Source organism: Podarcis liolepis, assembly GCF_965112155.1.
Source record: "Podarcis liolepis genome assembly, chromosome: 1".
In the NCBI taxonomy this organism is placed as follows: Eukaryota; Metazoa; Chordata; class Lepidosauria; order Squamata; family Lacertidae; genus Podarcis; species Podarcis liolepis.
The window spans coordinates 121408505-121435066 of record NC_139554.1 but is presented as its reverse complement, the minus strand read 5'-3'; the positions used below and the strand labels follow the sequence as shown (position 1 = coordinate 121435066).

General features: G+C 46.3%; 1 protein-coding gene and 1 long non-coding RNA gene across 2 annotated transcripts in view; one reads left to right on the top strand and one right to left on the bottom strand.

The window, feature by feature from the left end:
* Window positions 1-3631: 3631 nt before the first annotated feature.
* Window positions 3632-4815, bottom strand: LOC310691231. The gene is made up of 2 exons (XR_014518400.1): window positions 4725-4815; window positions 3632-4623 (listed from the first exon to the last, which is right to left on the bottom strand). It is a non-coding gene; the product is annotated as an uncharacterized lncRNA (long non-coding RNA).
* Window positions 4619-26562, top strand: part of LOC310690998 (tomoregulin-2-like) — a 39834-nt gene continuing 17890 nt past the window's right edge. Inside the window, exons 1-2 of the mRNA XM_083470560.1 lie at window positions 4619-7243; window positions 9517-9626. Coding sequence (XP_083326686.1) covers window positions 7066-7243; window positions 9517-9626 — 288 coding nt within the window. The 5' untranslated portion in view covers window positions 4619-7065. The remainder of the gene's footprint in view (window positions 7244-9516; window positions 9627-26562) is intronic.

The following is a 26562-nucleotide window of genomic DNA, read 5'->3' as shown; positions in this document are numbered from 1 at the left end:
AATCATTCAAGAGCAAAGCATCCTGGAGGCACACCTTACATCGGGTGTCAATGGTCAGAAACTGGACCAACCCTATTAGTGTACCATCGTAAAGAGGATTGCAAACAGCTTGGTGATTTGGGGCATGTCCCTTTCCCTATGAGAGAGACGCGGATGGCGCTGTGGGTTAAACCACAGAGCCTAGGACTTGCTGATCAGAAGGTCGGTGGTTCGAATCCCCGTGACAGGGTGAGCGCCCGTTGCTCGGTCCCTGCTCCTGCCAACCTAGCAGTCCGAAAGCACATCAAAATACAAGTAGATAAATAGGCACCACTCCGGCGGGAAGGTAAACGGCATTTCCGTGTGCTGCTCTGGTTCGCCAGAAGCAGCTTAATCATGCTAGCCACATGACCCGGAAGCTGAACGCCAGCTACCTCTGCCAATAAAGTGAGATGAGTGCCACCTCTGGCTGCACTCGGCTAAGAACAGGGCACAGTGGCTGGTAGTGTAGGAGTGTGTATAGCTGCCAGAAGAGTATATATTTATTAGATATTATCCTTCCTTCCTCACATTTGTGAATTCAGCAGGGTGCATCCCTTTGCAGCTTAAAGAGGAAGCTTAGATGGGCTTGTTTTAGCCTTTCAGTTTAAGTAATCCAGGATGCTTTAAGGCAGACTGGATTCTTCTGGTATCCCCCCCCCCCTAAAAACAATAATCACACAAACAATCTTGTAAATCGTAATATATCTACATATACATACTCACTCATAATACTTATTGAAGAGTAACAGATATAGCAGCTTTGTTCAGGTAGGCCTAAAATGGTAATCCAGCTACAACGACAACAACAACAATGACAACGACAACAACATATTTATACCATGCCCATCTGGCTGGGTTTCCCCAGCCACCCTGGGTGGGTACCAACAGAATATTGAAAACACGATCAAACATTAAAAACTTCCCTAAACACGGTTGCCTTCATATGTCTTCTAAAAGCCAGATATTTGTTTATTTCCTTGACATCTGATGGGAGAGTGTTCCACAGGGCAGGCGCCACTAGCAAGAAAGCCTTCTGCCTGATTCCCTGTAACCTCACTCCTCACAGTGAGGGAACTGCCAGAAGGCCCTCAGAGCTGGACCTCAGTGTCTGGGCTGAACGATGGGGATGGAGACGCTCCTTCAGGTATACTGGGCCGAGGCCATTTAGGGCTTTCAAGGTCAGCACCAGGACCAGTAGGTCTTTCAGGACCAGTGTTATATGGTCTACTCCCAGTCTAGCTTAAGATGGTGTCTGAGCAATGGAGTACAGACATGCAGATATTCTCACATTTCTGGACTGGTGAAGAGCAAAGAGGAAGTGCCCAGCCAGGTGCAGAGGTTATATATGGCTACGTCATCCCCCTGTCAGGGCTCTCTAGCAAACTTACAGGAAAACTCTGTGAGCTTCAGCATCATTCACATAACAAAAACTACCATAGAGATATCCCCCCCCCCAAAAAAGTAGGGTGGTCCATGGCTTGGCTTTTGAAAAATGGGGTGTCTACAGCCACTGAGTCTCTTCAGCTTGTTGATCAGAAGCTCGACAGTTTGAATCCACATGACGAGGTGAGCTCCCATTGCTCTGTCCCAGCTCCTGCCAACCTACCAGTTCGAAAGCACATCAGTGCAAGTAGATAAATAGGTACCACTGTGGCAGAAAGGTAAACAGTGTATCTGTGCGCTTTCATTTCCATCACGGTGTTCTGTTGTGCCAGAAGCGGTTTAGTCATGCTGGCCACATGACCTGGAAAGCTGTCTGCGGACAAACGCTGGCTCCCTCGGCCTGAAAGCGAGATGAGTGCTGCACCCTATAGTCACCTTTGATTGGACTTAACCATCCAGGGGTCCTTTACCTTTACCCTTTTTTTAACTATTTGGGAACCACTGGCATTGAGTATTGGTATACTAACTCTGCAGTGCTCCTTTCTCAGCTGAGTTAAAGCTCTTGGAAATGCTATGGTGTCAGCCTAAGAGGGTCCACTGTTTACTTATTTGCTTTGTATGCAAATTAAGCCTGGCTCAATCCTTGGCATCTTCAGGTAGGGCATGGCTAGAAAAGACTTCATCTGAAACTTCCAAGAGCTACTGACAGTCCTTGTCAACAATATTGGGTTAGCTGGACTTGGCATAAGCCACTGTCCAAGATTTCTAAGTATTCCACATTGGTCAGACTCCACATTTCTGCCATATGATCCGTCCATATTTCTGCCAAAATCCATGTATAGAGTTCCCAAGTAATGAACTGAATATGGATATATGAGAGAGGAACTTGATATTCAGATTTAGTTCAACATTCATGTCCCGCCCCTTCTCCAAGGACACCACAGCAACGTACTTGGGTTCATGCTATTTTATCCTGGATAGCTCAATTGATTAGAGCACTGTGCTGATAACGCCAAGGTTGCAGGTTCTATCCCCGTGTGGGACAGCTGCATATTCCTTCATTGCAGAGGGTTAGACTAGATGATCCTCAGGGTCCCTTCCAACTCTACAATTCTATTTTCCTGCAAGGTAAGTTAGGCAGAGATTGTGGGGATGTTTAGGGAGGCAGGAGAGGATATATTATTTTATGATATCCTTGCTAACTTGTGTCAGCAAGTTCTGTAACTTAGCAGAGTTGTTAAACAATCCCCCTTTTAAATTAGCACAGCGGTTAGCTAGTTGCTGGCTCGTCTGAGCCTCACTATTTAGGATTCCTGGTTTCCCTTTTTATATCCCTCCTGAAAGAACAGACACGACCATCTGATTAAAGATAACATAAAACTAGTTTACTGACAATCATCCAGTTCACAATAAGATCCCCAAAGGAACAACGTATAACTATGTGAACTATCCCATAAGGGAAATGGTCTCAAGTGGCTGCGACTCAGCAGTCACTTCTCCTAACTCTTAGGAACAGAAAAAGGAGAACACGAAGAGCAGAACATGGAGGTCATGTGTTCCTCTGTCCAAGAACAGGCCACACCCACATTAAGTCACATGCAAAGGAAGTCTGTCCCAGCTCAGGAGGAACTAGCAAGTTTTCTCCTGAGTGATTCAAAGTTTTCCCCAGCATGTGCATTGTAGGAATGTTGTACCTTGGTTTACAAACAGTCTGGTTTGCATACGTTTTGGATTACAGACACGTCAAACCCAGAAGTGCATGTCCCGGTTTGCAAACTTTTTTGGGATTGCAACCCATATTTTTTTTTTTTATTACGTACAATTTTTTGGGGGGGAGGCCCCTTTGGCGAAAGCATGCCTTGGGTTACAACCTGTCTTGGTTTACAAACGGACCTCCGGAACAGCTTATGGTTGTAAACCAAGGTGCCACTGTATTTGACTGCAATACATTTTTACATCCCACAGAGATAAGGTAAAAAAGGTAGCTTAGCCCCAGTCACCTAGTGAGCACCGCAACCTTTCCAGCCCCAGTTCCACATTATACACAGCACCAAGCTTTTTAACAAGCTTGAAGTGTTGTTAGTTACTCTCCCTGGGTCTTAGAGAAGACGTTTTCCTTCCCTCCTGATGGTACCTGAATATAAAAAAAAAAAAATTCCCAAGTATTTACTTCTGGTTATGTTCTCAAAACCCAACAACCATTGGTGGGTTTGTTTGTTTGTTAAAAAACAAACAAAATAATTAGAAACACTCTGCTCGCCTTTTAAATTCCTCTGACTCATAAAACCCTTGAGTGATCCTGCGAGCAACTCACTCCGGTCTCTCCAGCTCTCCCCTTGCTGACAGCATCTGACTCTCGGAATTCATTTAGGAGCCATTTATTTATTTAACTGCTTCTTCCATAATGCAATATCCAGTGACTGATGATGTTCTCCTGCCACATGGTGGAGTTTTGTGGGTCTGCTCCTCGGTGGCTACTGCTATAGTCTGTACAAATGAAGCCACAGAAAGAGAGAAAAGGGGAAAACCCCAAACGTTTGCAGAGGGGGGGCATGTATTGTGCAGTTCAATAATTCAGATACGAAAAAAGGGGGAGGGGATTTTGACGGGATGTACTTGCACTTCTTAATCCTTCACAGCCATTCAATCTGCTGAAGTTGGTGCGTGTGTTTTGCAGGAGGGGCTGCGCGATTCTTGTGCATTTATTTCGGATTCCCTTGGATAGTGGTTAAATGTTATTGCGAAGATACGTGGTCATCTCCCAAGACCCTTCAATGTTTTGGAAGCAGAAGCTTCGCCAAGTTCATCTTTATCATCGTAATTGTATCATATGCACTTTTTCTTTTTTGCTGCAGTGGGTTCTTTTTCATACGAAGCTGCTCAGCCTGCCTCCCTGGCTCCTTTGAAAGAAAGGAAAGTCTGGCGCGCCTTGCAAGTTCGAAGGTTGCAAAATCGTTAGCTAAGCCGCGAGCGTTCTTCTGCTGTTACAGAACTCGGGTTCAAGGCGCGATCTCTTCCTTCCTTCCTTCCTTCCTTCCTTGGATATTAGATGACAGTTCCCCTTCGCTCTTTTTAATGGGCATCTCCCTTCCTCCTAGAAATGCATTAAGCTGCTGTTGTCTAGCAAACGATTTCTTTGATGCCGTCTGGGCAAATTGATCTCTGCTAGGTTGGGTTACAGGGAGGGTTTGCGCGGGGCGCGCGCGTCAAAAATGGAGTCTTTGTGGAGAAAGGAGAACAAGAGTGTGAAGAGTGGGCGGGACATTGTGGGGGCTGGGTGGAGGTGGGAGTTGGGAGGGGGAGGGTAGCGCATTCCTTACCTGGATGAGACCGATCCCGGCTTTCTGGCATACTAGAGAGAGAGAGACGGGTCACTTAGAGCTGGCGGGTGCGGAGAGCTTAGCTCCTCATCCACCACCAGTTCTGTTATGTGAGGCACGGAGAGTGAGTCTTTTCCACGGAGAGGGAGCGGAGAAAGGTTGAAAAAATCCACATGAATTCTTTCTCCTGGCTTCAGAAAGACAGGATCCTCGCCTCCCTTCTCTGGTTACTGGGGAGGGGGGTGAGGGGAGCGACTGGATGACGGAAGGGCGCCGTTAAGACAAAAGCCAGACAAAACAAGAGATTTAAAAAATAACTAAACAAGCATGCACGCACCCACAGTCAAAATACTAGACTTTGGGCCTGCGCATCTGTGCTGGGTGTGTGTGGAGTTCGGAAGGCGGAAAGGAGAAGGCAAGGGAATCTCTTCTATAATTTATATGTCCAAGTGGCCCTGATGGTGGTGGCAAACTTAGGGATCCCCTCATCTCCCTCGCCCCCCACCCCACCCCGGGACCCTCCTGAATGAAGCCGTCACCTGACGGTTACTAGTCCAGGAGTGCCAACTTAAATAAAATATTGGAGAGCTCACGTAATCGATCACCAGACGCAGCACACGGACATCATTTGAATGGCAATGTCCATCAACTTCGGGGGAGGGAGGGCAGCCCCCTCAAATATTTTATTGGGGGGACCGAAGGGACCTCGGTCCCTATGGCTAGCTCTAAGGACAGCCCTTGGGCGCTGCCTCTGCGGGAGTCAAGCGGGGAATCGCGCCCGCACCAGCTCTCCCGGAAGGGGACACCCGCCTCCGAGAGCGCGCTGGATGTCACCACGCTGGATGTCTGCCTTCTGGTCCATTTGTCCCTTTTCGCATCCGATCTGCGGTTTCTCGCGTGACAGCCACTTTATACTTTCTGCTCCCTCCTTCCCCCTCCCCTGCATGGGGGGGGGAGCAACATACCCTTTAGACCGCGACTAGGAACTTTGAAATCTTGCAAGGAGGCACTGCAGGTGGCCACGTAGAAGCAGCCGACCGGAGCGAGAGCAGTGGCCAATCTGGTGGCGAGAGCAGTCCACCCGTGGGGACCGCGCAAGGGGAACATCCCCCACGCGTGGGACCCACCCCTCCGTGGGGGATACGAGGCTTTCCTGCGAGGTGCTCCAAGCCGGGCACTCGCCTCGGCGCTCCGAGTCCTTTAGACAACAACAGCCCACAGGTGGATCAGGGAGCGAGCATGCACGCCGACGGGGCTACTTTGGAGACACGCACCGGTCAATGCAACCCACACACGCGCGCACGCACACACACACACTCGCCAACGGCGCTTGCACATGCGTGCTGACCGCAGCCAACTTCCCATGCCTGGTGACTGGGGCTGAGTGCAAGGAGTGCGTGCCTTTTCTCAGTCACTCCTCGCCAGTGCAGCAGCGGGGGAAGCGCCCGCGGCTCGACAGCGCGCCCGACGCTCCTCGCTGCAGATCCGGCCGGGATTTTTTCCGCCAGGTGACGGACGGGGGCGGCCGTTTTACCTGGCAAGGTGCAGCTGCTGCCGCCCTTCTTTTGCCCCCCACCACCCTGCCAATCCATCCTCCTCCGGGAGCCGCTTCTCCCTGCTCCTCCTCCTCCTCTTTGCTCTGCCTGCTGGATGGTCCCTCAGTCAGCCAGCTCCCAGGGTGGGGCTGGGTGCTGCTGCTGCTGCCGCCGCTTGAGAGCCTCCCCGGTGCGCCTCGCCTTGCCGAGCGCGGAGCGGGCGCAGCATCAGCATCTCTCGCTCCAGCTGCCGCCGCCTCCTCCTCCTCCTCCCTCGCAGGGACCTGCATCCCGCTCGTCCAATCACGGCCCGCGCTGCCTGCGCCACGTGACCCCGGCGGGCTGAGGGGACCTGCTGCTTTCCCAACGCCAGAGGGATGCGGGCGGCAGAGCAGGAGAGGAGGCAGCGGCTGCGGAGCTGCGAGGTGCCTTGACTCTCTTTTCCCCCAAGCCCAGCCCAGCCCGACCCCTTTATGGCAGCGGCTGCTCCAGCCTCCCGGTCCTCCTCCTCCTCCTCTTCCTCCTCCTCTTCTTCTTCTTCTTCTTCTTCCTTCCTGACCATCCCTGCTCATGCCGTTCCCCGGGCTGGGCCAGGCCCCTGGATATCTCTGCTGAAACTCTCAGGATCATCATCACCATCCTCGCCATCATCACCATGCCAGGACTTGGGTGCCTCTTCCTAACCTGCTGTTGGCTGGGGCCCCCGGGATGCTAAGGATTCCCCCGTCAGCCCGAGAGAGCCATTCGCTTTTTGGGGGACGCTGCTGTTCCCTCTTGCTGCGGCTGCGGAGTTGAGTTACGAAGTCATGGTGTTGTGGGAATCTTCCCCACCTCGGCAGTGGAGCAGCGGCTGGACACTTTGCGATTGCTTTTGCTGGTTGCTGCTGCCGGTGTTGTTTCTCATCGTAGCCCGACCGGTGAAACTTGCAGCTTTCCCTACCTCCTTAAGTGACTGCCAAACGCCTACCGGCTGGAATTGCTCTGGTAAGCTTGCGGAGCGGGAGAGGGGGTGGGGGAAAAAAGAGAAATGTACAGCAATGCCCATCCGTCTCTAAACGAAAGCATCTTCTAAAAAGAGATCGGAGGGGTGGGGTTGAGCCAGTCTCTCCAAACCTCTCTGGCACATCGCGCAGCTGTCTGGAAATTACAGGTCGGATTTGAGGCGAAAGGAATAGAATGGCTGGTCAGGAAAGTATCTATAGATCTTTCTCTACTTGTTTCGCCACCTTTTTAATTGCCTCTGCTTCAAATGGGCTTTTGATTATCATCTCTGCAGACTTGCACAGTCTGGGCGCAATCGGGTAACTCGCCAAGGGTGGATCTTTTATTGTTTTTTTAGAAGTGTTAAAAGTTGGAGCAGGAGAGAGACGGGGAAGATGCTATAAATCAAGTTGTGATTCTCTGAGAGGTCATAGGATCTTGCAGGCTGCGTTAGATCTCCTTTCGAAGAACCAGCAAATTTGCTAATCTGGAAAGCTATTCCACCCCCACCTGCCTTAAAGCTTTTAAGACTATGCTGTATATATTATTTTTAAAAACAGAGATTGGGGTTGCCTGAAACCTTTTATCTCTCTGCTTTCCCCCCTCTTAGCTTTTAAAAAAAGGAATCCTGTTGTTCTTGAAGGGAACTTAGAGCTAGTGTTTACTCCCAAATTCACACAGCACACAAAGGAAGATAATCTTGAATCGGCTCCTGAGGCTCTTTCCTCTTCTTTCTGTCATGAAACAGACTTGCCTTTTCCTTGTTTCTCTAGACAGCTTCAGCCCTGCTTAAAGTGGTTTGCCAGACACAGTTCAAGTAAAATGTACTAATTGAATAAGGAAGAAACTGGGGAGTTACCTCCCCTCTCTCCATCCGTTGTCTTTTCCTATGACCAGACTCATCCTCAATAGGTTAATTGTAGTTCTGTCTGGAGTGTGTTTACCATTTGTACAGGGCTTCCCACACAATCCTGGTTTGCAAATGCTTCTGGGAGTACCTTCTTTTGCAGGCTGCATCTCCAGATATTTTTTTTTAAAAAAAACACACACAGAGAGAAAAATAAACATTGTGCATACAGCTATAGATGTGTATCTGCAGCTGCACACAGAGACATTTCTAAACACACTAGTAGGGTTTTGATGCAGTTTGCCCTTCACTGAAAATGCTGTGTAACTTTGTATCTTAAACAAAACACCTACATTTCCTCTCAGCATATATGCTGGATAGATAACAGAGCATGTTACTTCTATCTTATAACTCAAATCTGATTTCACAAACTATGGGAAGCCCAATACTTTACCATATCTCAAGTTACCCTAACCCCTGCAGCAAATACAGCATTATTTAGCCCAGCACTGTGGCTCTCTAATTTATTTATTTTTAATTACCCCAGGATTACTTTGGGTGTATAACTAGAATGCCATAGTTCAGTTCTCTCTCTCTCTCTCTCTCTGTGTGTGTGTGTGTGTGTGTATACGTGTGTGTGTGTGTGTGTGTGTGTGTGTGTGTGTATAATCATTAGGGTCAATAAGTCACTTTTGCCCTATGGGTGGTGTTTCCATTTTTACTGCACAACCAGGACATGGCTAGGAACACAGAGATGTTAATAAAATCAATAGAACACAATCTTGACGACTTCGGAGCCAAATATGGCTGTTTGGCTTCATACCTTGCTACACACTTTCCGAGTAGGATGGCAACTAGCTGAGGTCTGAAATCTGAGCTGGCATTCATGAGCTGAATCTCCAGCCAGATTTGTTAGCCTGCCTGTCAAAACTGGAGGAAAGGAGCTGGGTCTCCTTTCAGCAGCTCTGTCGAGAAGCTGGCACCCCTCCTATTAACCTGGAGGTGATCAATCTTCATTGGAATCAGACAGCCTATCACAAAAAGCACATAGCCTGTTTATCTTTATTATTAGGGGGCTTTGTTATGTCACTGCCTGGAGAAATGCCCATTCTAAGACTTTGGACCAGAAGAGTTAATGGGGAGGGGTGCAGAATCATGTTGCTTTGCAACCAAATGCTTGGTTTTTGTGGAAATGGAAACTACTTTCATAGAAGGCGTTGAGGAGGAGCTGGGAGATTAACAGGGACTGCAAACTCCTCTGGAAATGGGGAAGAGGAAGGCAAAGCGAGGATGAGAAGACAACCTTTCTAGATTGCACATTGCTTCATCAACAATGTTAGGTGTGCCACATACATAGAAAAGCAACTGCCCCTGCCTTATATTTCTTGCCAGACCCAAGGCTGACAGCATTTTTCTCTTTGCGTTTGAGGTTATGATGACAGAGAAAATGATCTCTTTCTCTGCGACACCAATACCTGTAAATTTGACGGAGAGTGCTTAAGAATTGGAGACACCGTGACTTGCGTCTGTCAGTTCAAGGTAAGAAGATTGATCTCTCCTTCCTTAATTCACTAATGAGAATACAAATCAGGGATCTCCCTTTACAACCCATCACTGGGCAATTTATTTCTCTGCATGCAGAGAAGTCGGAGTGAAAACCTGGCAGCTAGTCTAAGGTGCTTGGCAGGGTAGCCAACTGGTGTCAAGAAGATAGAAGATTCTCTGGGAAAATGTAGATGCTGTTCTTCCAAATGGCTCTTTAGGGTCGTCAGCTTCAGGTTGTGTGTGGGGGGTTCAGCTGCTGTGGCCTTTTCGGAATCGGGATTTTCTGTCCTTTTTCAATTCAGCCAAACATATAGCATCTTCTTTATACATCCAGGAAGCCACTGAAATAGTTGCGGGAAAAGTTGATTTGTAAGATGGCTTTGATACACCAAAGGCAAGTTAAGGCAGTGCGTAATTCAACAATGCTCCTTAATTCACAGGGAGAGAACGCTTCAAGCTAAATTGCAACCCTAATTCAAAATCCAAGGAAGATTCCAGACTGCTTGAACAGACTGAGTCCCATTGATTTTGAGGGTGCAATCCGTGTTGTTAGAGACCAAACTTTTATGCATTTTGCTGAGACTGAATGTTACCATAAGGGCTACATCAAAAACTTTAATTGAAAGGTGGTGGATGTTTTGTATGGCTTGTACCTGAAAGTAAACATTGCATGGAACATTGCATAAGTCCTGCCTATTCCAGGAGACCGTATTTTCCCACAGGTCTGCCTAAGGTGGCTTAAATCCACATTCTCAAACAAATATGAAGTAGATTATGTCGAAGGCAATGGGATTTACATCCATGTAATGGTCTGGAGTTGATACGCTAATGGAACCTCAGTAGAGGGTGAATAGTATCATAACTACCTCTCAACATAGTAATTAAAAATTCATTTTATTTCAGTATGGAATCTATATTTTGCTTAGGTGTTCAGGTCTTTATTCTTGTAGATTCTTAAATGCATTTAATCTGTACTGTAGTTTGCTGTGCACTTTAGGAGTAGATTTGTTATGGTGAACCAGTATTTCCCAAGCTGGTTCAGCCTCCAAATGTCATTGGACTCCAATTCCCATCATCCACAGGCAACATAGCCAATGGTAAAGGATGATGGGAGTTGTAGTCCAACTTCTGAAAGGTTGGAGACGGGTGTGGCGAGCCTAAGGATTCTTTGTATAATTGCAAGTGAACAACCAAACATGCCCACCCTGCCCACCTCACTGTTCAGTGTCACAATATATTAATTTGAAATGTACATTGTTTGATTTTAACAGAGGAAATACTCCGTTAAGCTTGTATAGCATGTCATAACCAGTGACTAATCAATCCCTAAATTAAGTATCAGAGCTACATAATCTTCCTTGCTAAAAATTATTCTGCTTGGCACATTACTCTTCTTCACCTATCTCTAAATAGCTATATGAGATTACATTCAAATGTAAATATTTAACGACAGTTCTTGTCAAAAGGAGAAGGGAACAAGGATACTCTGTAGAAGTCTAAGATTCTTAGTTACTTTGCAAGTTGTTCCTTCCCAAGAGATTGATTTAATGCTCTGTCCTTGTATCACTGCCTGGTGAGTAAAAGCAGCAACCTCAGAGCCACCAGCAGTGAAATTAAATTAGACACAGAGTACACTTCGTTTCTTCTGCCTGGTTCCAGTTTGGCTTTGCGGTAGGTTTGAAGTTAGTGAACATGGAAGAATTGAAGTTGGGTTTTGTTTTGTTTTAAAGCAGCAGCTATTTCCACAAAATAACACAAATACAGTGGTACCTCGGGTTAAGTACTTAATTCATTCCGGAGGTCCATTCTTAATCTGAAACTGTTCTTAACCTGAAGCACCACTTTAGCTAATGGGGCCTCCTGCTACTGCCGTGCCGCAAGAGCATGATTTCTGTTCTCATCTTGAAGCAAAGTTCTTAACCTGAGGTAATATTTCTGGTTAGTGGAGTCTGTAACCTGAAGCGTATGTAACCTGAGGTACCACTGTATATGCTATTCACTTTCTTTAATGTATTATCTTAACTTATAAGTCTAATTCCCATGCTGAACAGTATCTAAAAAACAAAACAAAACACTTTTAAAAAACCCAAGAGTAAGTTATAAATGTTTTTGAATGAATACAATATCAGTGCCTTGATACAGTTATACAAAATTCATTTAAGGTGCTTGGAGTTCGGAGTATCTGCAATCTCTGGACACTGTTCCGATTCTCTAACAAGGGAGTCAGTCATTGGACCTCAACTCTTCCTGAAAGCCATCTGCCTTGAAAGCCCCCCCCCCCTTCATCCTGAGCGTGGGGGCGCTGGCTGTAGTTATTCACTGAGCCGGCAAAAACATGTTCCAGGTAGGGTTGCCAATTGGCCGGAGAGAACCTGCTCCTGTGCTTTTAGCTGAGGATTGATCTGCAGAAATCAGCTGGCAAAGCTTTTTCGTGGAATAGTGCAGACGAACATTGCTTCCTCCTAATTGCTGCCAATCAAGCTCCTACTAAAGGCACAAGTTGAGGGGCAGGTTGGAAACAGATCCTGAGACTGAGCCCCAGTGAGTCCTGGCCCTGTTTCAGACCTTTCTGAACTTGTGCTGGAAAACAGAACTACTTAGCAAAACACACACGCGCACACGTTATTATGAGGAGTTTTTGCATCCATGTAGGGAATAATTGAGTATTTCATTGTGTGTGTGAGAGAGAGAGAGATGGGGGCAGGTTGCACTGTTGTCAAGTGCTGTGACTTATTCCCACCCCACCTTATATAAGGGAATGGGAAATGTAGAGAGATATTCCCAATTTCTGGGTAACTCCAGTTTCTGGAATGAGAGAAGACGTTGCCCCATCTTTCACTGTGTGCAGGATTTCAGCCTTTTAACTCTGACAAGGAGAACTTCCATTTCTTGGTACGGCAGAGTGGCACTGAACACTGGGAAGTGGTGTGTGTGTGTGTGTGTGTGTGTGTGTGTGTGTGTGTGTTTATATACAGGGGGGAAAGATCGAGATGAGATACTTTCTACAGTGCTTTGCCCCCAGGCTATTCAATAAGCTCCGAGACCGAGTCTGGAAATCATGTTAAGGCACACAGAGAAATTAGATGAAAATGGAATGGCTGGGATTTGCCTTCTGGACAATGTTGGGAGTACGTTCTGTTCCTCTTGCCCTGGACTACCTTATCGTGCACCTGCTGCTCATATTGGACAAGCCAGTGACACCATAAATGATGGCCATGACTCAGGCTGGCCGTAATACAAGCCAGTCTTCAATAAGACATTCAAATAAAAAATAAAATAAAAGCCACTCCAACATATCCTGAGTAAGATCTGGACACAATAATATAATGATTCTATGAATCTGTGGTGCAGCCCTTCTGTGTCCATTGTTGTTCATTCATCAAGAGCTAATGGTAGCCCCTGGTGAAGAATTTGAAGACCTATGATACTGGACTAGTTGTCTTCAGAGCTGCATTATGTGGCTCCGTTAGCATAATATTAATTGGTGGGACTGATACTGGCCTTCCAGAGGACATTCCATCTGGCACAAGCTTTGCCATCCTGCTGCACTCCAGATGTGCTGGCTGTAGCTGAAGGGAGTTGGCCAAGGCTGGTTGGTGGTACGACTGCCTGGGTCAAATCAGGCCTGCAGAACTTGTGACCAGCAGCAGTCATAGAATTCTGGCCGGCCAGTTGCTTGGCAATTCCCTGCCTTGTTCCAAAAGTGTCAAGCAGGCAATGAACGCAGGGATCCTATTTGATCCCTGGTAGTCTGTCACAAAGGGCTGTTAGCTGTGGCTTACCACAGTGGTACGTTGGTTCTCAAACTTAATCCACTCCAGAAGTCCGTTTCAAAACCAAGGCGCGCTTTCCCATAGAAAGTAATGCAAAACGGATTAATCCGTTCCAGACTTTTAAAAACAACCCCTAAAAGAGTAATTTAACATGAACTTTGCTATCTAACGAGACCATTGATCCACAAAATGAAAGCAATAATCAATGTACTGTACTATAATAAATAAGACAGTATTGTAGATGGTAAAAATTAAAATTATTTTTTTCCCCTTACCTGCTCTGATGATAGTCTTTGTTTGGATGGGGGACTTTTGTCCATTTCTGCCATCACACAATCAATCAGTAGCTGAACTGGGTTCCACACAGTCACAAAAACAACCGAAAAAGCCTATTTTTTTTAAAAAAACGCAAAATAAATAGCAAAAACAAAAGCGCCAAACTTAATCCATTCCGTCTGTTTGACTTCCAATATGTTTGAAAACCAGGACGCAGCTTCTGGTTGGTGCAGGCGCCCTGGAAACAATAGCAGACAACCGCATCGGACGTTCAGCTTCCAAAAAATGTTCGAAAACCAGAAAACGTACTTCCGGGTTTTCAGAATTTGGGAACCAAGGCGTTTGAGAACCAAGGTACCATTGTAGTTGTGTTGGGCCACATGAAGAGGCTTCCCTCGGATCCCTGCAAGGGCTGGTACCAGCACCTGCTATCCCTGGGCAGCTGCTAGGCCCCTTTGGCCCTCTATTTTATACAATCCACCTGGCCCAGCACTATGAATAATGCCTGAGACTAGCTGCTATTTTAGCTTCCTGAAATGTACTGCTGCTCAAGGGCATGATGGGAGATTTAAATGGCAGCTAGACCCAGTCACCTGGTACTGCTTTACATGTCACTTCTTTTGCTTCCAGATGCACAAGGAGACTTTAAGTTAACCAATCACACGCAAAGCTCCTCCCACTTATTTGCACCTTGAAGTTATTGCTGCAGCAGTCAGCAGATGGAGCTTGTTATTACTCAAAAACTAAAGTTGGGGGAACTACAAGCTGAATCAAGAAAAACTCAACATCAAATGGTAGAAGTGAGGAGCTGGCTGGGGAAAGGTTCAGGTATTTGCGTTGCTAGTCTGTGGTGCAAAGGAGATACACCAAATTGTTACAACTTTGAGCAAGTGAAGCAGTTCATGAATTGAGATCCAGCAGTTTTTCAGCAGGTGGATATTAATCCGGTGGGGTCAAATTCTAGGCCCGAGCACAATTTCCCTCCCCAAATTCTGTTTGGAAGGGTTGGACAATTAGGAGTGGGTTTTTTTTTTCAAAATATTGTTGACATGGGGGTGAAAATTTTAACCGTTTTCTCAACTACAACAAAAATTCTCTTCTGAGAAATTTCAGGCAAAGAAACTCCATTGTTAGCTCATATTGTTGGATGAAGGAAGTAATTGGTTGAGAGATGAGAACCAAGAGAAATGAGTGCCAAGCTCATGGCTTCCTTTAAGGATATCAAAATGAGATTGCGCAGTATTAAAAAGGGATCCATGCCCAAAATTTGTTAATGGAAAAAAGGGAGAAGCCACTTGGCCAGGGAGGGACTTGTTATTTTCCAAAAGGTTTCCTGGAAATTGTTTTCTGAGAAATTCAAGTACATGCTTTGAGTATACTCTAAGGACTGGATTTGAGAAGTGCACGCAGACTGTCTGGTTGCTTGAGTTAATATTTTTGCTTCAGCAAGATGGGCTTCAGAGCAGGAGTAGGCAATGTCGCACCCACCAAATGTTGTGGACCCCAACTCTCATCAGCCCCAGCCAACATAGCCAGTGGTAATAGATTGAGGGAGCTGTAGTCCACCACATCTGGATGGCACCACACTGCTCTCAAGGAAGTGATCTGAGGACTGCAGCCTGTCACGCTTTCTGAATTTGCAAATTGTCGGTAGTCTCGACGTCATGTTGTTGTTGTTGTTTAGTCATTGAGTCGTGTCCGACTGTTCGAGACCGCATGGGCCAGAGCACGCCAGGCACTCCTGTCTTCCACTGCCTCCCACAGTTTGGTCAAACTCATGCTGGTAGCTTCGAGAACACTGTCCAACCATCTCATCCTCTGTCGTCCCCTTCTCCTTGTGCCCTCCATCTTTCCCAACATCAGGGTCTTTTCCAGGGAGTCTTCTCTTCTCATAAGGTGGCCAAAGTATTGGAGCCTCAGCTTCAGGATCTGTCCTTCCAGTGAGCATTCAGCCCTGATTTCCTTAAGAATGGATAGGTTTGCTCTTCTTGCAATCCATGGGACTCTCAAGAGTCTCCTCCAGCACCATAATTCAAAAGCATCCATTCTTCGGCGATCAACCTTCTTTATGGTCCAGCTCTCACTTCCATACATCACTACTGGGAAAACCATAGCTTTAACTATACGGACCTTTGTCGGCAAGGTGATGTCTCTGCTTTTTAAGATGTTGTCTAGATTTGTCATTGCTTTTCTCCCAAGAAGCAGGGGTCTTTTAATTTCGTGGCTGCTGTCACCATCTGCAGTGATCATGGAGCCCAAGAAAGTAAAATCTCTCACTGCTTCCATTTCTTCTCCTTCTATTTGCCAGGAGGTGATGGGACCAGTGGCCATGATCTTCCTTTTTTTGATGTTGAGCTTCAGACCATATTTTGCGCTCTCCTCTTTCACACTCATTAAAAGGTTCTTTAATTCCTCCTCACTTTCTGCCATCAAGGTTGTGTCATCTGCATATCTGAGGTTGTTGATATTTCTTCCGGCAATCTTAATTCCGGCTAGGGATTCATCCAGCCCCGCCTTTCGCATGATGAATTCTGCATATAAGTTAAATAAGCAGGGAGACAGTATACAGCCTTGTCGTATTCCTTTCCCAATTTTGAACCAATCAGTTGTTCCATATCCAGTTCTAACTGTAGTTTCTTGTCGCACATAGAGATTTCTCAGGAGACAGATGAGGTGATCAGCCACTCCCATTTCTTTAAGAACTTTCCATAGTTTGCTGTGGCTCGACATCATAACTAGCAGCTATGGAGTTAAGTGGATGATAGTTCCATAAAGAGACCAGCATCATCTGAATATTAGGGTCAGCAGCAACCTCTGCACTCAAAGGGTTCATAAGTGAGCCAACATGGCATTATGGCTGGAGGGTTAGGTTTGGAGAGAGCGTTGGCCACTTTTTTGCACCTGTGGCTGTCCTGTGAACACCAGTCTGATCTGCAGCAATTCCCCGATGATCCTCTACAGCTGGCAGGTTCATATACAGCAGACAGCGGAGAGAGACCTTTTCCAGCTCGAGAGTTGTGTTCCCTTTTGGACAGTGTGCTGAGGACCACAAGCAGGTGATGGGTGGGACCAGAGGAAAAAAAGTGAGTGGACACAGTGACATAGCATGGGTTGCTGGCACCCAGGGCAGGCTAGCTATCAGTGCTGCCAAAGAGACCCCCACCCGCCTGGAGACTGAAAGGTGGCCTGGCCTCAGGAATGTGCCTTCAGGAGCGTGAGGAAGGTAGATGGAACCCTCTGTCTGGCCTGTGTGGAGCCTCTGTGATTGCCAGCCTCTACCAGGGACGTGGTAGTGAGGCCGGGCTGGGCTCCAGGGCCCAGAGACCCCCCAGCAGCAGGCAGGCAGGGAATGAAAGGGAGCCAAGGACAGGTTGGCCCACCAGGATGCATCTAGGTGATGGTGGCAGTCCCCCAATGGGTTGCTCTGCCACTTTTGCCAAGGTGGGACAAGGATCCCTGTGAAACCCACAACCTGCATGGGGGCGCCTTGTTGCACCCCTTCAGAATTTTGTTCCTTCAGGCCATGGCCCTCCCCACACTATACATGTAAATTTTACCTTTGTGCAGTAGGCTGGTTTCTACAGATACCACCCTCTCCTCAATGCAGGCAAGCAAGAGGCATGATCAGATTTCAAGGACACATTACAGTCAGGCAAAAACACTCGAGAGAGATGTGAAGCATGTCCAGTGTGAGATGTGTTCTGGGGAGAAATGTGAGGGCTGGGTGGAAAGTCCACATTTACCCTGGGCAGATGTTTCCCATGTCTCATATATACATTGGTACAGCAGTGGATTGTTTTAAAAATTAGTATCAAAAGGCCATGAAATGCTAAAAGTAAATAATAATAATAATAATAATAATAATAATAATAATAATAATAATAATAAAATAAAAAAATAAATTTTTATTTATACCCCGCCCTCCCCAGCCAGAGCCGGGCTCAGGGCAGCTAACACAAGTAAAATTACAATAAAAAACCCAATTTAAAATAACAGGTTAAAATATAATTTAAAATGCAGCCTCATTTTAATAGTAGCCCATAGATCAAAGCCATAAGGGGAGGAAAAAAACATAAGGGTCAGACTGAGTCCAAACCAAAGGCCAGGCGGAACAGCTCTGTCTTGCAGGCCCTGCGGAAAGATGTCAAGTCCCGCAGGGCTCTAGTCTCTTGTGACAGAGCGTTGCACCAAGTCGGGGCCAGTACTGAAAAGACCCTGGCCCTAGTTGAGACCAATCTAACCACCTTGCGACTTGGGACCTCCAAGATGTTGTCATTTGTGGGCCTTAAGGTCCTTTGCGGGGCATACCGGGAGAGGCAGTCCCGTAGGTCCGCGGGTCCTAGGCTGCATAGGGCTTTAAAGGTCAAAACCAGCACCTTAAACCTGACCCTTTACTCCACTGGAAGCCAGTGCAGTTGGTAAAGCACTGGATGAATGTGATCCCACAGCAAGAACCCCGTAAGTAGCCTCGCTGTGGCATTCTGCACCCGCTGGAGTTTCTAGGGCAGCTTCAAGGGCAGCCCTGCATAGAGCGAGTTACAATAATCAAGCCTGGAGGTGACAGTTGCATGGATCACTGTGACCAGATCAGGGCAAGAAAGATAAGGTTGGTTGAGGTATGGTTGGAAGGCAGCCTATTTCAGGATGAACCAGCCCATCATTTGATGTGTTTAGTTCTCTGACTATGATTTCATAGCCCTGTTAAGATGTCTCCAAAACCACGGGGCTCCAAGGGACCTTATTTCCCAGCTCCAAGTTTCTGAGAAGCTCATAGAAGGCACGGCAACATCGTTCCTTGGTTTCCTACTGTTTCAGCTTCTGCTTGAACTGGTGCCACAATCCCTTCCCTAGACGTTAACTTTCTGCTGTAGCAACATAATTTTCCTGGCTGCCAAATTACCCACCAAGGAGAAAGGAGGTTATAGGCCCATTGTGCTGGATGTCTGCTGAGGTCAATGGATGAATCTGGCGCTGCCAAACTATCAGCAGCGGCTGATGCACGCGCTCAAAATTGCAAATGCAGCACCAGTCACAGACTGCTTGCGCAGGTATTAATAGTAGCATTCTGTGCGATGATATTATGTAGTACTTATTAGATCAGCATTACAGAGTAAATTAACAGAGTTAAGGGTGGTGGGGCTTGCTGTAAAGAGAGGCAATTTAAACAAAGATTAAAGAGGAGAGGCAGTCAGGGGAGAGAAAGGCAGTTCCATGTAATGCTGGAAAGAATGTTTGACAACTAGGCCGGGAGGTGCAAGGGCTGAGAGGCAATAAGCACCCATGCTTCTTCTTCTTTGGCGATCACTCGTAGCCGAGCAAGATTGTCTTCCATAAACACGGTTTTAATAATGAGTCCGTAAGTGACTGTGGAGGCCAGTGCTGGATCCACACGTCCTTCCACAGTGGGGACATTGGTTTCCGGGTGGGAGTTGATCACAGTGAGGGTTTGCCCAGTGTGCACGTTTCTCCCTTGCGTCCTGGGTTGGGTTTTTGGAAGACGCCTGTGTGTGAATTTGTTTTATGTGTATAGATCAGTGTACGCTGATCAATGCACAGTCTTCGCAGTAAGGCTCTGTTCCAGTGGCATGAGTAGTCACAACAAACCAGTAGATCTCCTGCAGCCTTCATCCTCCTTCACAGCTGTTGTAACATACCAATTGTTATCATCTGCCTGTTCTGCCCTTGATGACTTCTTGGATCATTCTTTGTCTAGCTCCTTCCCTTTGACCTTACCGCCTTGGGTGACCCTGCTGGGAGTACGAGATTCCCCGACAACTTCACTCACAAGGGTCATAGGAACATGCAAGCCCACTCAGCAGGACAAGGTGATGATCCAGCACCCATGCACACACGCCAACATCCCCCACTCTTTCCCACACTGACTTGTTTTCTTTTGCCGTGATGTGATGGGGAGGAGAATCATAGAATTGTAGACTTGGAAGGGACCTCAAGGGTCACCAGGTCCAACCTCTGATATGCAGGAATCTCAACTCAATCTCAATCTCAATTCATGATGGATGGCCAAGGAAGGAAAGTCCATAACCTACGAAGGGAGACCGTCCCACTCTTACCATCGAAAAGTTCTTCCTGGTGTTCAGTGGGAATCTCCTTTCTTGTAACTTGAAGCTATTGGGCTGTGCCCTACCCACCTGAGCAGGAGAAAACAAGCTCACCCCATCTTCCATGTGACAGCCCTTGAGATATTTGAAGATGGCTATCATAGCTCCTCTCAGTCTCCTCTTTTCCAGGCTTGAACATACCCGGCTCCTTCAACCGTTCCTCATAAGGCTTGGTTTCCAGACCCTTGATCATCTTGGTTGCCCTCCTCTGCAAATGTTCCAGCTTCTCAATATCCTAGATTGCATCACATTGTTTCATCTGCCAACATAAACTGCTCATTTTAGAGCTACTAAGTATACAGTATTTAGAGTTACTTAAGTATACAGTCACCCCTCATTCCTGGGCCTTTGGCAGTAGTTATGCTGCATACATTACCAAGCTGCAATGTTTATCTCTGGGCTGCAAAAAGCTTCAACGGATGGTTTTTGCAGATCACGCCGCTGCTGGGAGCAGTTCAGGGCATTTTTTCCCCCTTGCTCAGATGACGAAGTGGTTCATGAGAGCTTATTATGAGAGTTCGATGTTGGTGACGATGGTCACATGTGATCATTTCTATGTGCTACGGAACCTTTGCTGCTTTTGCTACCACAAAGGAAAGACCTCACCCTGATAATTGTTGGAGAAGCCAGTACTGTATAAGTTAGGGATGGGAGAATCTGTCAATTTTAGTTTCTCACGTTTTCAGTCATAAATTCAGTTCTTCACATTTCCATGTCAGTTTACAGTATTTTTTTTCCAACTTCTTATGAAAATGCATCATTTTAGTGTAAATTTCTCTTAATATATACATTTTTGCAAATCATTTCCCGTACATATGGTGCATTTTGGGGATGCTATATTCTAATCCAAAATGCACCCTATATGAGGAAATTGCTTTGCAATAATAATAATAATAATAATAATAATAATAATAATGCACTCTTTACCCTACCATATGTATTTATGTATGTATGTATTTATTTATTTATTATTGTTTTGTAAACATTACTTGGCTGGAGAAGTGCAAACTTCAAAGAATGGGTGTGTTTCCATTTTGGAAAGTGCAGATGTGGTAGCTTTGACTTTAAATCAGTGTTTCCCAAACTTGGATCTCCAGCTGTTTTTGGACTACAGTTCTCATCAGCCATGCCTACTGGTCCTGCTAGCTAGGGATGCCCTGGCACCTCCTTCCCAAAGCCTGGGAAGCTTCTCCCCACCTTAGGGAGGTAGGTGTGAGGCTCCAATGGGTCCAAGAGCCCTCCTGCCACCTTTCCCAAGCCCACCTGGAGGCAGGAGGGCTCCAGCGTCCTCTCAGAGCCCTGGCACCTTCTTCCCAAAGCCCGGGAAGCTTCCGCCCACCTTAGGGAGGCACGATGCTTGCTCATGACGTCAGGACATCAGGACATTATGACAAACCTCAGTCCTCTACATCACCTTCGCAAGCTGGCGCCTCTGGCCTTAACTGTTCCCCTATGGAAAATCTCAAGGTACAGCATCAGAGAGCGGAGTCCCCCAAGGACAGATACTGCAATTGTACATATCTTGGAGCAGGTCTCATTGAACTCAGGCAGAAGCTAACTTCTGAGTAGCTTTGCAGAAGCATTACACTGTAAATACTTGCATGTAGAATGGAGACTTTGACTATAGTAGGAAAGGACAGGCAACATTTGACGCTCCATTGCCGCTTCCACTACTTCAAGTACTTTCTTTCCTGATCGTTGTACAGTGGGAAAGGTAAAGGGATGCCTGACCCTTAAGTCCAATCATGACCGACTCTGGGGTTGCGGCGCTCATCTCATTTTATTGGCCGAGGGAGCCGGCGTACACCTTCCAGGTCATGTGGCCAGCATGACTAAGCCGCTTCTGGTGAACCAGAGCAGCGCACGGAAATGCCGTTTACCTTTCCACATGAGCAGTACCTATTTATCTACTTGCACTTTGACGTGCTTTTAAGCTGCTAGGTTGGCAGGAGCAGGGGCCGAACAATGGGAGCTCACCTCGTCATGGAGATTCGAACCGCCGATCTTCTGATCGGCAAGTCGTAGGCTCTGTGGTTTAACCCACAGCACCACCCACATCCCGACAGCGCCACCCACATCCCTGTACAGTGGTACGTCCCTGTAAAAGTGGAACAAACTTAATTCATTCTGGAGGTCCGTTCTTAATCTGAAACTGTTCTTAACGTGAAGCACCACTTTAGCTAATGGGGCCTCCCACTGCCACCACGCTGCTGCTGCCCAATTTCTATTCTTATCCTGAAGCAAAGTTTTTAACCCGAGGTAAAAACTAATTTCTGGGTTAGCGGAGTCTGTAACCTGAAGCATCTGTAACTTGAAGTGTCTGTAACCTGAGGTACCACTGTATACAAAATAGGGCCTCTGCCAACAGAAGTAGCAGGTTACGTAAATAAGTAGATCCTATGTACTCAAAAGGCAAATGCTGATCAGGTTGCTTGGCATCGCTCGAATGAGTTCTGTTCCCTTCCAGGCAGGGCCTTCGTCCCAAGAAACTCATTTTTTGCTGCTTGATAATTCTGCAGGCAGATAGACCACCAGGCACCTACTGAGTCCGTACGGTAAGGGAACTGTATTTCTCTGCAGAGCACCCATTATTCGTCTGCTTCCACAAGAACAGATGCTAATTCTGTCTTCTGCTAGAGAACAGTCTGATGTGCTCATTAGGGCATTCATTCTTAGGAGTCTTCCTTTCCTTTTAGACCTCCGTACCATCTGTAGGTTGCTTATTGGTTCTAAAAGGGGAGGAAAATAAAGCAGGATTGCTTCGTAACTTAAAGGCAGCTGTTGAGGGGGAGATTGTTATAGCTAAACTCGGGGTTGCAGAATCCTGGCAGCTTTTAAAGGAAGGATGGAAAACCTTTGGCCTAACAGATGCTGCTGGGAGTTGTAGTCCCAGCAAAAAAACCCCACCTCTGCTTTAAAATGCATGCACACAGGCTCATGCAGGGCAGGGAAAGCCACTCTGGGAGAGGATTATTTTGAGTGGGCACATAGAAAAGGGTGTGTGGGCTTAGTGACCAGGGGCCAGCAAACTTTTTCAGCAGGGGGCCGGATTATATTTTGAAGAAAAAAAAGGAATGAATTCCTATGCCCCACAAATAACCCAGAGATGCATTTTAAATAAAAGCACACATTCTACTCATGTAAAAACACCAGGCAGGCCCCACAAATAACCCAGAGATGCAGTTTAAATAAAACGACACATTCTACTCATGTAAAAACACGCTGATTCCCAGACTGTCCGCAGGCTAGATTTAAAAGGTGATTGGGCCGGATTCGGCCCCCAGACCTTAGTTTGCCTACCCATGGCATAGTCCTTTCTCTGCTTCCATCGACAACACTTTTCTGCTTCAGTCAACAACTGTCAGGAGTGAGCAAGCAATAAATCACACAGAGTCAGTGAAGTTTTTTAAAAAAATTATTTAATCTTTATTGATTTTATAATGAATCACAGTTGTAACTCTCCATCAGTAGTGTAAATAAAAGAAGTAAAAAAAAAAGTTGGGAACAAGGTAAAGTTCTTCCCATATTGAGACTTCCTTCCTCCCCAACCTGGGTTCTCTACATTTCTATATCAACTGCATATTAAACAGCATCTATTTTGAAATTATCCAGTACTTCCAAGAATTATATCACATTGCAGTAGCCATTCAAAGCCTGCCAAAGATTTTACATGTTTACAGTGATCTTTTAAATATTGTCTGTATTTATCCCATTCTTGGTTAAATTTTTGATCTTGATTCCTAACTTTCACTGTCAATCTTACCATCTCAGCACAGTCAAATAATTTTGTCTGCCATCCCACTTTTGTCTATATGTTCTCTCCTTTCCAACATTGGGCTAACAGCATTCTTGCAGCCGTGGTTGCATACATAAATAATCTGAAATCTTTCGGTATCTCCACACCTATAATCCCCAGGAGAAAGGCTTCTGGGTTTTTTTGGCAAAGGTTAATTTAAACATTTTTTTAGGTCATTGTAGATCATTTCCCAAAATTCCTTTATCTTTTTGCAATTCCACCACATATGATACATAGTTCCTCATATTTCTTTACATTTGCAACACAGGTTAGAGCTGGTTCTTTACATTTTTGCTAGCTTACGGGTTGTCAGCGAAGTTAACTCTTTATTAGAAGAAACAAAATCTGCTCAGGAGTGTCAGGCCTAATGAGCACAGCAACTCTTCAGTAGGCCTTAGCCCTATGAGTCAGTTGTATAAGCTCAAGGTCCTCGTCTTCCCACTGCTGCCTAAGTCTCTTCCTCTCCTGGGTCTTTCCCAAGCAATCTGGGACTATGTTGGCGTGCCTACCTTTGCTCCTCCCACTTCAGCCCTCTCTTGGTCATAGTAGACTGGGAGGAGGGGAGCTGGTTGCAGTAGCATGAGGAGACACCCTTGCTTCTTCAAAAGCCTGACTCATATCTGCCCCTTGGCCTCCCTCCTCTTCTGTTTCTGATTTTGGACTTCTGTCTGCAACAGCCTCTTCCTGCTCACTAAGCCCTGGTACCGCTTCAGCTTCCAATACCTCCTCCTCCCAGTCTTCTCCCTCTTCTCTCTCTGACCACCCATCACTGCTCACAGTCTCTTTTACTGGGCCCACGGCAACTTGCAAGTTGGATCCACTGCGATCTACTGATCCCCAATGCAATAGGTACCTGCTTAAAACCAGCTTATTTAAGAAGCTCTTCAGCAGAGTAATTCTGTTAATGCTGTTTCTGTCTCTCCTCTTGTTGTTTTTGGCTTTATGGAGTTGGGCTTTTGCTGTTTGCTAGACTCCGTTTCCTGGGTTAATTGCCATTTTATTGCAATGGTGGCTTAATGTGTTTTGCGGTTTGTATTTCTATTTTGTTTGATAGTTGATGGCTGTGAGATGCTTTGAGTTCTCCTTTGAAAACAGGCAACAAATAATATATATATATATATATATATATATATATATATATATATATAATAAACAACAGCATTCCAGTGGTGGGGCCCACCACTGAAAAGGTCCTATCTGGGCTTATCAACCCCCTACTTCCTTTGGGGGCTGTTTTTATGATGGCCAAATCATAGAACAGACCTAAGGGCCAAATACAATGCCCCAGGTGTCTCTGTTTGGCCACCAGAACTCTCTCCAGACCATACCCCTCCCTTGCCACACCTCTCTTCTTAGGCCACACCCCTCACTGGGTTTTTTTGGTAGCCTTCTCCACAGTTATTCCTTGATAATGTTTTCCATGCTATGATGGAGGACAGAGGCAGCAAGCAGGCGTGTGTACAAATTAGTCTCCTCTAGAAAGGGAAAATGTGTCATTGTTGCTCTGCACACTTTTTGCTCTGACTCTGCCCATCACTGATGCGTGGTTGGTTACTCAAATGGTTACTCAGAAGATAATGTGTGGTCCTCGGGCAGAAAGCATCCTCCATCTCCACCATAAAGGTAAAGGGTAAAGGGACCCCTGACCATTAGGTCCAGTCGTGACCGACTCTGGGGTTGCGGCGCTCATCTCGCTTTATTGGCCAAGGGAGCTGGCGTACAGCTTCCGGGTCATGTGGCCAGCATGAGTAAGCCACTTCTGTAAAACCAGAGCAGCGCACGGAAATGCCATTTACCTTCCCGCCGGAGCAGTACCTATTTATCTACTTGCACTTTGACGTGCTTTCAAACTGCCAGGTTGGCAGGAGCAGGGACCAAACAAAGGGAGCTCACCCCGTTGCAGGGATTCGAACCGCCAACCTTCTGATCAGCAAGTCCTGGGCTCTGTGGTTTAACCCACAGCGCCACCCGCATCCCCCCAATCCAATATAAAACCCAACAAAGCCACTTTCTTTAAACAAACATTATCTCCAATCCAGATATCATGATTTCTTTTTCACACAAAAAGTCTGTGGGAGGTTTCCAATCTTTAACAAATGTCAACAATGGCTTTTCTTTGACTAAACATGTCAGTTGGGTCTACATTTATCCTGACACGAAGCACTCTCAGGTAAGATCAAAAGCCTCCCCTTTCTCCCTTTTCTCTATCTGCATTTCTCTGTTTGATGGCTTCCTTTCCTCCTCTCCCTCCAGCTGACTTGTCTTTGGTTTCTGAGCCAGGATGAGATCAACAAATAAGTAAACAGAGAAGTATGGGGAAGTGTGACAGATGTGAGGGGCAGGTTCCTTCAGTAGCATTGCTCAAGTCTCTTGTATCATGGCTTAAGTGAGATATTTGCTCTTGAGTCAGTGGTTTGCATTGGCTTCCTTGCTCATTTGCGATACCCAGTGACTGAAAGGAACTGCGGAAGCTGCGTAGTTCTGGCACATGTGATATTCCCATATTAAGTATCACTGGAGTATATGAACTTTGTGCTATATGATGATCCGAGAAGCCCTGGGCTCTCCGAGTGAGTCTATGTCATATGTGATGCATGTGACTGCAAAGAAGAATGGGCGCTGTCATGAGACAGATTCATGTGTGAAGTTTCTTCAGCAAGGCGGCTTGGAGCATACAAATGTTGCACTGTACAATGGGGTAGTTACCATAAAGCTTGGAGAGTTCAGGCTCCAGTTCCTTGCAAAATTCATCAAGCACAATGAGCAGCCCCTCCAGAAATAAAAAATATTGCTGGTTGAATTCCAAGCCGGAGAATAATTCTGTTTTCCCAACTCATTCCCCAGACCCCTTCCCAGTTAGCTTCCAAATCCATCACCCACATACCCACCAACATTTCTCTGATGAAAATAGGGATATCCTATTCCATTAAAAGGGACGCGGGTGGGGCTGTGGGTTAAACCACAGA